At 39.9% G+C, this 12149-nt stretch overlaps 1 protein-coding gene across 1 annotated transcript; it reads right to left on the bottom strand.

Annotated features, from left to right (window-relative positions):
• Positions 1-1792: 1792 nt before the first annotated feature.
• Positions 1793-2454, bottom strand: LOC113312153 (uncharacterized mitochondrial protein AtMg00810-like). The gene is made up of 2 exons (XM_026560906.1): positions 2406-2454; positions 1793-2313 (listed from the first exon to the last, which is right to left on the bottom strand). The coding sequence occupies exons 1-2, from the start codon at positions 2452-2454 to the stop codon at positions 1793-1795; spliced, it is 570 nt and encodes a 189-aa protein (XP_026416691.1).
• Between the last annotated feature and the right edge of the window lie 9695 nt (positions 2455-12149).

Below are 12149 nucleotides of genomic sequence, written 5' to 3'. Positions count from 1 at the left end.
GGAAAGACTAGAACCATGATTATCAACATAATCTTTGCTCCTCCATCCAGTGAGCCTTTACATTCACGAACTAGTTGGTGGGTTGAGCATTCCCAAGATGAAGGTGTACTGATCATCCGGAATTCTCTTGAACAATATGACTTTACTGTAAATTGGCTTCGTCAGTGAATCGACGTTGTTGTGGAAGATGGCAGCACCGGTCTTCATTGTCATGAAGAGAGGAAGTTCCTCAGTCGTGCAGTGATCTGTAATGTAGAGAAGTCCCGTCGATGAAGTTTCATGGAATCACATCAGGTTGCAAATTCCAATAAGATCAAGTCCCCAGTGTATGTTGAAGGAGTTTGTGTCATACATGGATGAATGACATTGCATCTGCTTCAGAAGTCTTATCATGAGATAATAAAGACTTATTCAGTTACACTTTGATCGTCTTGGTGTTGAATCATTGTCGAGATATTTGTGCTGAATCCAGAGGTATCATTATCGAAGGTGTACTCTTTAATTAGGAGTACAACTTGAATGCTTCTTAGATGCTTGAGCGTTGTGTATATTCCTTAAGCATTGAGTGTCTTAGGTTTGATCGTCTCGTCCCAGTATCTTCTGTTGATTCAACATTCCTTTCGTTGCGGATGTGGGATTCAACACTTGTGCAGCCATCAAAGCTTTATGATTTTGTGGAACACATGGACACTCCTGCAAGGCTGGAGAAACGCCCAAAGTGTTCTTTGCCAGACATCATCCAGTAATGAATGTCTCAATACTCGACTCAGATAAGTTTCAGATTTAACCACTTGGTAAAGTACTAACGAGGTGAAGCTACCATTCATAACGTCTTGCATAGTTGCTAGCGATTGAGTCCCCATGCTAGGATAGCATGTGAGGAAATAAATGACACAGACATGAAAGGAATGAGACTTGCCTGAGTGTGGAACCTCTTGATGAATGTATATGCAACTTTTGCAGGTTCTTGCTTCAACCTCGTCAAAGTTCGAAATTCCCTCAAGTGCTCTGATGATGGAATGTCCGCCAAATCTTCTGGATCACAACTTTCTTTGTTGGAGAGATGTGCAACCAAAGGCAATTTGTCAGTAGCCATCTTTTCAGCGTGGATCCACGCTTGTCTGAAGAACATGTCACATCCTGGATCTTCCTGATTATGTGGAACTTGATTTGTTGAACTTATGTTCACTTTGAGAGTGGTATATCCATAAGTATTTTCGATCTTTAAGGTCTCTGATTGAGATGGGATCACGAGTATCTTCTTGTCGAGTGATGCCTGCGGCTCTGAGATTTTCAGCGAAATGATGTTGATGGCGGTGTCAGCATCGATCAACATTCTTTCGAATTTGTTTTCTCTAAGATGGACTGTGGTATGCGGTCCCCAGTCGTCCATCTTCTTGTCTGTGGATGAAGGTTCAAGGAGTATTTCTGGGATAGACAGACATCTGACACAATGTAATTCTGTGTTGTGAACATGTCTTTCCTTTGTGCCTTAGACAGATAGAGCAATTTCACAGATATGGTCGATCAACGATTGAACTGCTTCTTTGACTGGTTGTTCATAGAATGTAAAGGTTATGATTGGGAGATGATTCTTGTATACTCATTTAGTCCCCAGTTGAAGCTATTATGGATCAACCTTTCTTTGAAGATGTGCTTTAAAAGATTGCAGTTACTTGTTGGATGATTGATGAATCTATGAAGATAACAGTACCTGGGATTCTCCATTTTTTTCTTCAGTTGGCTCTCTCTGATGAACAGTAGATTGCATCATCTTGTAGTAACATTATATTCATCTCTTCATTAACAGAACAAATCTAAGGTTCTTACATTCTCTGAGTATCAGAGAGGAAAGAGAAAAGTGAAACAAAAAAAGAAATTCAAATTGGCAGACTTGTAGGACTGCAAAAGATATTTCAGGTCTGCTCCAAGTTAAGTAGTGTAATGCACCAACAATTGATCTGTAAGAAGTAGGATCTGGAAGTAATTCACCCTCATATGTAAGTTGAGAATTAGCAACAGCTGGAGAAGAGCAGTGTTTGCAACCAACCATGTTAGTCTTTTTGAGCAAGTCCAGAATGTACTTGGATTGAGATAGAAAAATTCCAGATGAATTTCTTAAGACTTCAAGACCAAGAAAGTAATGAAGAGCACCAAGATCTTTGACATGAAAGTGATTGTTCAATTCAGAGATGAAAGCAGTGATATAAGTTGTATCATTTCCAGTGACTAAGATATCATCAACATATACCAGCAATATTGTGAGTCTTTTACCCAATTTTTGAACAAAGAGTGAAGTGTCAGCCAAAGATGCTATAAATCCAAGAGAAAAAAGAACATCTGATAATTTTCCATACATGCCCTTGGAGCCTGTTTCAATCCATAGATGGATTTGTGTAACTTACAGACATAGTGGGGATGTTCTTCATCTTGAAATCCTGGAGGCTGCTCCATATACACTGGTTATTCAAGATCTCCATGTAAAAAGGCATTTGAAATGTCAAGTTGAGAAATTGTCCAATCGTAATTGACTGCAAGAGAAAGTATAAGTCTAATGGTTGTAGGTTTAGCTACAGGGCTGAAAGTTTCAGCAAAGTCAATTCCATACTGTTGATGATAGCCCTTGGCCACCAATCTGGCTTTATGTGTATCAATAGTGCCATCTGCTTTATACTTAATTCTGAACACCCACTTGCAGCCAACAATGTTTTGACCTGGAACTGGAGGCACCAAGGACCAAGTGCCAGCATTCATAAGTGCACCATGCTCATTGGATATAGCAACTCTCCATTTAGGAATCTTGTTAGCTTGAGTAAAAAATGTTGGTACAGGCTGAGAAGCATCAACAAGTAGAGCTGCAGGCAATTTGTGAGAAGTAGCTAACAAGGACTTTGGCTTAAAAATTCCATTTTTACTTCTGGTGTTCATACTATGAGGAGTAGGAATTAAAGAGGTGAAGAAGGATCAGAGTCCTCAGGAAAGAAAGGCAGATCAGAACCAAAATGTCTAGAAGAAGGAGCAATAGGGATGGAGGCAAGTGGAGAAGTGGAGGTAGATGAAGATGAAAAGAAAGTTAAATATGGAAATGAATGCTCATTAAACAAGACATGCCTAGAAATGTAGATCCTGCCAGTTGTGGGGTCTAAACATCTATATCCCTTTTGATTAAGACTATAGCCCAAAAAAATGCAGTGTTTGCTTCTTGGTTGCAATTTGTTAGTAGTATATGGTTTAAGCCAGGGAAAGCAAGAGCAACCAAACACTTTAAGAAAATTGTAATCAGGGGACTTATGAAAGAGTACTTCAAAAGAAGATACAAACTGAAGTGACTTGACTGGGAGTCTATTAATAGAGTAGTTTGCAGTGTGAAGAGCCTCAGCCCAATACTTGACAGGGAGAGAGGATTTAATAAGCAAGGTTCTAGTGACATTTAAAAGATGCTTATGTTTAGTCTCTGCAACACCATTTTGCTCAGGTGTGTGTGGACAGATAAATTCATGAAAAATTCCTTTAGCAGTAAGAAAAGATTTGAAAAGGGAATGAAGAAATTCACCTCCACCATCTGTTCTAAGAAGTTTAACTTTACAAGAAAGAAGATTTTCTATCTGTGTAACAAAAGTAATGAACAAGTTCTTAAAATCAGATTTATTCTTCATTGTAAAAATCCAAAAGAATTTTGAGTAGTCATCAATTACATTAGCATAGTAATAGCAACCACTAACTGAAGCAGTATGACAAGGTCCCCAAAGGTCAATATGTAACAACTCAAGTGGTTGACTAGATTTGTTACATGAATTTGAAAAGGTAATTTTTGAATTCTACCTAGTTTGCAATCATTACAAAAGATTGGTTGCTTAGCGACATTTTAAATATTAGAAGATTTGCAAACATGCTGCAGAGTCTGAAAAGATGGATGTCCTAAGCGTCTGTGGAGCATGTCACTTGTGGTTTGAATAGCAGTGAATGCTGAAGGAGAGGAGACTGTTGTATGATGATTGTTGGTGTTGGTAAAATGAATTGGATATAAGCCATTCTCATGAGGCCCTTGGAAAAGAATCCTCCCCGAAGTCAAATCCTTCACATAAAATCCATGAGTATCAAAGGTTAAGGAACAGTTATTGTCAGTAGTGAATTTATGGACTGACAGGAGGTTATGAGATGAATGTGGCACTACAAGAATGTTATCTAGATGGAAAGCATGATCACCAATAGTTTTAATGGAATTGACAGAAGATGTAATAGCCATACCTTGTCCACTAGCAGTAGCAATAACTTCAGGATCATCATAGGGAGAAGAATGTGCCAGAGAGGTACCAGCAGTGGTGATGTGATTGTTTGCTCCAGAGTCAGCATACCAGTAGGACTCATCATCATGAATAGAAGTAGCTGCCAGCATAGCATGAATGTTCTTTGGTGGTGCTCGCCCTTGATAAGTGAAATTCATTCTATGAGTATACTCAAGTGCATTGTGACCATCTTGAATGCATATTTGACAGGGAGCAGTTGCAGTAGCAGCAGTTGAATTAGCAGCAGGAGGAGAATAGTAGTTGTTTCTATGAAAGAAATTGGAGAAGCCTCTTCCGCCTCTACCTCCTCGATGATTAGATCCTCCACGATGATTATATCCACCACGATAATAGCCAGATGATGGAGCTGATGAAGATCTCATGGCTGCAAAAGCTCTGGCTTCATTCTCAATTTTATCAGATGCAATACGTTGGTTGATTACTAATTCCTCACTGATAAGTAGATTATGCAACTCAGTGCTACTAACTGGTGGATTACGAATACGAATCGAGGTTGCAAATGAAGCATAATCATTGGATAAAGCTGATAGGATGACAACAACCATTTCTGTATCAGAGATTGGAGATCCAGCAATAACTAATTCATCTTCAATCTTCTTGAGATCATCAAGTAAGGTAGAGATTGAGTTTGTACCTTGTTTGATTGTTTGAAGACGAGTTCGAAGCTGAATCGCATGAGTAGTAGAAACTTTGGAGAATCGGCGTTCAATGTTGGTCCATAACTCATGAGATGTGGTGGCTCCAACAACATATCCAATAACTGAATCAGAGATAGTTGATTGTATCCATAGAAGAATTGTAGAATCATCTTGTTCCCATTCAGTGTATTGAGGATTCACTATATTGCGATTTTCATTGACTCTGGAGATGAATTTGATAGGACAAGGAAAGGATCCATCAAGATACTTTTGAACTTGAGATTTTCGAAACAAAGGTGTGATCAAAGCTTTCCAGACTAGATAATTATCTTCCTTGAGTTTGGGTGGAATGATATTTGAGATAGTTTCAAAGGTAAAGACGAAATCCTTGAAGGTTCCATGAAAATAAAACAGATCGAGAGAAATCAAAAAGAAATTGATGAAGAAACAAAAGAAATCGATCAAAAATTGAGATCAAAAAGAGAGTAAAAACCTGAAAAACACCTTAAATTGAAGAAGAGATGATGTTAAACAAAAATTGTAAATCGAAAAGCAAGATCGAAGCAGAGTGATGAGAATCAGCGGAAGTAGGATCAAAACAAAATAAAAGAGAAGATCTCTTCACCCGAATGATACCATAGTAACATTATATTCATCTCTTCATTAACAAAAACAAATCTAGGGTTCTTACATTCTCTGAGTATCAGAGAGGAAAGAGAAAAGTGAAACAAAAAAAGAAATTCAAATTAAAGTTATTCTTCACAGACATTGGTGACAGCTATTTGAAGAAGACAGTTTCACATGTGTGTGAAACACACTTCATATTTACTTGGGCACCCTGAGCATGTTACTCTGTACTGCCACAGTCAGTAGAAGTGACAGTTTTAGAACTATCAACATTGGCTTGCTCTGCAGTCATACTAGTTATGCCATTATCTTGAACCCAGAATTCTAGTAACTCGATCACTTCTTCAGTGGGAAGATGGAAGTTTGAGTCCCCGTTTGGTCATTTCCCCATTCGTTGATGCCGGGTCGAGGATTGTGCAAGATTGGTTATCCTTTCTTTGCACTTTCGGAGGAACTTCGGATGTTGGAGAAGCGTTCTTATGTGGCTGCACTTCGGATTTTCTCTTGTTCCCTTCAGCAACATCGTTTGTTAAAGGTTGGAGATTGTACTGATTGTTGACTAGGCGTCGGTTGCTTCGAGGCTCCTCGTCCTTGCAGACTTTGCTCTTTCCAGTAAAGCAGGTGCAGTAGTCGCTGATTGTCTGGATGTTTCATGAAGCTCTGAGAAAGTCTGGAACCGGAGATTTTATAGCAAGGCTCTGTAGACCGGGATCATTCCATTGATGCACAAGTCCACCGGTTGTTGTTCAGTGACATTAGGGTCATGCCAATCCAAAGTTTGAATTCTGAACCTCTTCACATATTCATTCGGATGTTCGGTATTCTTCTGAGCCATCCTTCCTAAGTCAGAAAGAGTAATCTGCTCAGAGACGAGGAAGTATTTCCTGTAGAAGGCGTTAACCATTTCTCCCCAGTTAGCAATGCTCCCAGGTGAAATTTTTTTGTACCAAGTATACGCTCTGCCCGTTAGAGATTTTAAGAATTCTTTCAGACGGACAACATGGTTGTGCTCGTGCTCTCCTAGCGCCTCCAGGTTTCGAGAAATATGTTCCCGTGCGTTTCCCGTTCCATTGTAGAGTGTGAATGGTTGAGAGGTGTAGCCCTTTGGGAGAGGGATTCTTTGCATATCAGCAGGATTTGGAGGTTGATGACGGTGGACAGATGGTGCATTGCCTTTCCCTTGATCCTCCATAAAACGTTCCAGATCTTCACGAGTGATGAAACCGGCAGGCTCTTTTGTTGATGACTTTTCCGCATCTTTGTGGACTTCATCATCGTCAACTACTGGAACAACTTCAGGATCAGCAGTTGGAGATGCTTCTTTGGCTTTTCCCTTCTCATGAGTCTTCTCTGACATCTTGTCAGTGAGGTCCTTGAGATGAGCACATAGTTGCTTTTGTGTTGTTGCCATCTCTATTTGATTCTTGGCAAGAATTTCTTGAATCTTCATGAGATCGGTTATGGTAGGCGGATCTTTTTTGACTTCTTCAGGAGTCTTGTCGAAGATCAGATTACTTCCGATGTTGGTTTGAGGAGGGTTGGTGCCGCCAGTACCATTGTTGGAAGCAGGAACGGTTTCTGGAGTACCAAAATTATTGCTAGTGCTAGCATTGTTTGGGTTAGGATTGGTAACTGAACCTGACCTAAGATCAACCATTTTGTGAAAATGAGAGATTACAACCGAGAGATTAATCTCCCACTGTGGTCGCCAATCTCTAGATGGGGGAAAGCGGTTTGCTGGTTTTTTGGGAAATTGAAGAGACGACGTGTTGTCGAGACTCCTCGACCGAGAAAACTGTTGAACCTCACACAGATGCACTGCAAAGGGAGTGCTTTGATTCGAGATATCAATCTGTAAGACTTCGGCCTAAACCAAGTCAATGTTCGTTCCTGAGTCAATTCGGTCACAAAGAGGGAGATGGGTTGATCTCTAGGAGGGAAGCTGGGAATTGTGTGGGATCAATGATGATCAAGGATTGCGGATGTATTGAAGGTTTATGCAAATTTGATGAACTGCTGAAGTTGAGTTTTGTGAATAAGTTTTAATCGAGTTGTTGACGAATGATGATCCTGATCGGTTGTCCTCGATTTGGACTTATTTATATTGCAAGAATGATGAACACCCTGATCCCTGTAAGTGTGACGGTTTCTTGAGTGAAAGAGTGGGAAAGTGGAAGATCGTGGTGAAACCAGTTCCAGGTCGTGCGGAGACTTGGTTAACCATCCACCCACTACTTTGCTAACTCCTTCAACCGTTGCACGACTTAATCACATTCTCATTGTGGATGAATCCACGTGCCATAGGACGCCAGACAAAAACCCTAATTGATATCCCCCATGTGACGTGATTGATGTCTCACGAATCGTGGAGTCTGCATGACAGACGTGTATTTGATTAGTCACGTTGACTGATTAGACAATGAGTCTAGGTTTTGTTGAATTGAGCATGAATGACGAATTGCTCAGTAGAACATTCGAGTAACTGAGAAAGTATTGCTCGACGAATTACTGGATATCGATGGTTGGATCAATATTCGAGCAATTGAGCAAGTATTGCGAATTACTGAATGTTGATAGTTGGGCGATTGAGCAAGTATTGCTCAATTCGACAAATTACTGAATATTGATAGTTGGGTCAATATTCGAGCAATTGAGCAAGTATTGCTCAACTCGACGAATTACTGATAAATTACTGAATATTGATAGTGGATCAATATTCGAGCAACTGAGCAAGTATTTCTCAATTCGACGAATTATTTATTGGTGACGTGACCCAATAAAATATTAATAAAAGTATTGGTAGATTACCGAATATTATATAATTAATCCGCGTGTTGTTTGCTGGATCAACATAAATTTATATAGTGTTTGAACTTGCTCAGAATGATGATTTGTGGAGCGTTCGTTCGAAACCCTAATTTTGATCAATTTCTCATTAATTGACGAATTGCTGAAAATAGGTCATGGGCGAAGGAGGGACCGGCCACATGGGATTATGGGCGTCCTTGTGATGCCCATTGCTCGAGTGAGCGTGCATCAGGGTCCTGAGTTGGTCGGATGGTGAAGGAATGATGATTAAATGGTGGTTTCATCATTTATTGAAATAGTGCTCGATTGAGCATTAGGTGATAAAACCTAATTTATGGAGAAGTGAGGGACCGGCCAAGAATGCATGAAACTGTCCCTTGAGGGTGTGGGACCAGCTGATGGTCAATTTAGCAAATCCCGAGTTGTTTGGAAAGAGTTTGGACCCAATATGAACAATTGCGCAAATTAGGCCAAAAGTGTGAAAACGTGTGGGACCGGCTCATTGCAAGCCTTAGAGCCACCCTTGATCGGTCAAGGGAGCATGCCCGTGTCTCCATAATGCCTGTATCTCAGTCCTGAGAGTTTCGACATTTTTTGATGTGCGTTCGAGCAATATTTTGGATTTTCAGAAGAGTTCGATCTTTGACTGAAATCCTCGATTTTGCTCGAATGAGAAAGTATGCTCGTTTGATCAATATTTTGTGAATATTAAAATAATAATAATTTAATATATTTTCATGAGTGACCTAGTCGGTCGTGTGACCATGTTGACTTTTGGCTTTTTCATGGTTTGCGCAATATTTGAGAAAATATGGAGAAACCATGATTTTTGCTGAAACAGGGAAGTTTCACAAGATGGGAAAAATAACAATTTATGAAATATTAGGGATTGCAAGGTGTGGGACCGGACAGGGTATGGACGGCTGGCTAAGTTGCGCGGTCACGCAACACCTTTCCCTATTTTATATTATTATTTTTCATGAAACCACGAAAATATGGAGAAACCATGAAAATATGGAGAAACCATGAGTTTTGCTCAAACAAGGAAAGTTGTTAGAATGGAGGAGTCTTCATGAGTTCATGAAAGCAACAAAAATAAGGAAAAATAATGGAGGAAGCATGGGACCGGCCGGCCTGTGGTCCCGGCCCATGGGCGCTTCTCCATTATTTTAATGTTATTATTTTCTCTCATATTTTATGCAGGATTCCTCATTTTTCCATGTTTTCGCATGCTCATTCGTGCATTTGGGTGCTCGTTCGTGCATCATTGTCGAGTACACTTGCACCATTTTATGGGGCTTACTCAGTGGTAGTCCAGATGCCCGATTATTGAGTATTTATTACTAATTTATGAAATTCAGTGGAGAATGATTCATGAATCTGAGTAATAAAAGTGAATAGTTTTTTTATTATCAATCCATAGGATCAACCGTGGGTTCGACCATGAATTCGAAATAATAAAATTACATATTACCATTCCATGAGATCAGCCGTGGATTCGATCATGAAATTAGAGCAAAAGATAATTGTTTATTGCCATTCCATGGGATCAGGCCATGGATTCGACCGTGGAATAGCAGAATAGATCATTATGGGAATTTAGTGGTGAATGTCACGGCAGAATTAATCTATTGCAGAAAGGATATTAGCGTCACATCCATTCTGAATGGTGCATAGTCAGGGAGTCACGGGTGTTCGCTTACGACCTGAAGGCGTTATTGCTCTCAATTTTATGGAGAACCGCCTGGATCTATACACGGTCTCTCTACATAGTCAGGGAACAGTGAGTGTCACCGACGTCCTGAAGGCGTTATTGCTCTCAATCTTACGGAGAACCGCCCAGTCGTTCTTCTATGTAGAGGGGGGGTCTCTCTCATGTAGTCAGTGAACAGTGAGTATCACCGACATCCTGAAGGCGTTATTGCTCTCAATCTTACGGAGAACCGCCCAATTACGTTATTCTACATAGAGGGCACAGTGAAATGCCAGGGATCGAACGCTCAGCTAGTGGAGGCTTTTTGAAAGACATATTCATAATGGCTTCATAAAATATGAATCATCACATGCCTGAAAGCCGTGTCAGAAGCATGCAGTATCGTAATTTTACGGTTTTTTCCTTTGTTGAAAATCCACCATCTACAGCAGCGAAGGAAGCATCCAAGGAAGTAACCCGATTGAAGTCTTCGTTGTCGCAGTCTGAACTCAAGGCTATTGTTATTGCGCATAAGGCTCGTTGCCAGCTTGCCTAGGAGGTTAACAAGACCTTAACCAAGATTGAGCAGAGCCTTCTAAAAGATCATGGCATTGTTAAGAAGTACCCCCGCCGTCCTATGCCCGAGCCTTTGACCTACACCTACGATCCTTTTTCGGGAGGAAGTGTCCCTTCGTCTCAGAAGAAGAACCCATCTGGTCATATCGAGTCTTCCCAGGGGAAGTAGGTCTCGATGTACGTCTTAGAAAGTTGATCCCTGTTGATTACTTGGCTTCGGACCTTTTTTTTGTGTATCTTCTGTATTTTTTGTTTAACTCCCCAATCTTGCAACCAACATTCATGGAATGGATAATCATCGTTTGTTTTTGGTATGTATAACTCTGATTTGTCTGCATTGTTAGTTCATATAACCTTTTAGATGACGAGCAAATCTAAATATTGATAAATGAATAAGTAATGAAAAGTGTTTGACAGCAATAACGAAGGGAGGTACCTTCGTTATTGACTTTGGACCTGTCACCCCGTCGGCTAACCCTGGGCCAGAGGATTACCGAACGGTGGGGGTTGATGCAGCGTTCCCGGATATGTGATGCGTTATTGAAATATTTACATGCACCCATTCTGCTGACCCGCTGCTTTATTAATTTGTTGGGTATCTCTTTCTACTAGAATCCTTCCTCTTGGTCCTACACTTATAGACGCTGACAGGGGAGTCCCGAGAGATCGTATATAATTACTTTCCCCAATAGAGTTCTTGTCAAAGATTTTGTAGTTGCAGGAAATCCTACACTACACCCCTCATATGATTTCATTAACATTCAACTCATTTTAGATTAACAATCTTAATTTTATTGATGAATCTTTGAATAATCTTACAAGAAAAGATAATGGAATTAAGAATAACCACTGCTCTAGATTTTCTCTCTCCTCTTGACTTGTTTCTTACTCAAAAAATGATCTCTCCTTTCCTTTACAACTGAACGACTATTTATAGGGAAGTATATAGTGGATGAAAGCTAATCTGTATTTATTTTCGGATTAGTCTTGCGACATTATCGCAACCTTACAAATGTTAATCTCGAAACTCTCTTATTTTCGCAGAACCATCACATTTTTCTCATGATTTTAGCTGACGTCGTTTATTATGTCACTTCTGAAATTGTTCTGCTACGTTGTTGTGTTGTGTTGTTGATAATTTCGCTGAGGCATTATTGCTGCGAGATTCTGATCCTACATCTTGCCTCTTCTCATATCTTCTCTGCAAAGTAGAGAATGATGTGAGAAATGCTGCAACTGTTCATCTTTTCATATTCTGCATTTATCATACATATTCTTTCTTCCATTTTTTTCTTGACACGTCTTCTGTAACCGCTGCTTTTCAACTGCTCACGTCTTTTCGCCTTAATGGTGTTTATTTCTTCGAGTAAAAAATCTTCTTTATATATTCTTCTTACTCTTCTTTCCATTTTCTTTTTACTTTCTATTCTCTTTTTATTCTCTCATCTCTGCAACTCTATTGTTCTTCCGTAAGTTCTACTACTGTAATTCTTTCCCTCT

The sequence above is a fragment of the Papaver somniferum genome, chromosome 9 (assembly GCF_003573695.1).
Source record: "Papaver somniferum cultivar HN1 chromosome 9, ASM357369v1, whole genome shotgun sequence".
NCBI classification, from domain to species: Eukaryota; Viridiplantae; Streptophyta; class Magnoliopsida; order Ranunculales; family Papaveraceae; genus Papaver; species Papaver somniferum.
The sequence above is the reverse complement of the archived record's forward strand: the minus strand, read 5'-3'. Positions and strand labels throughout refer to the sequence as shown.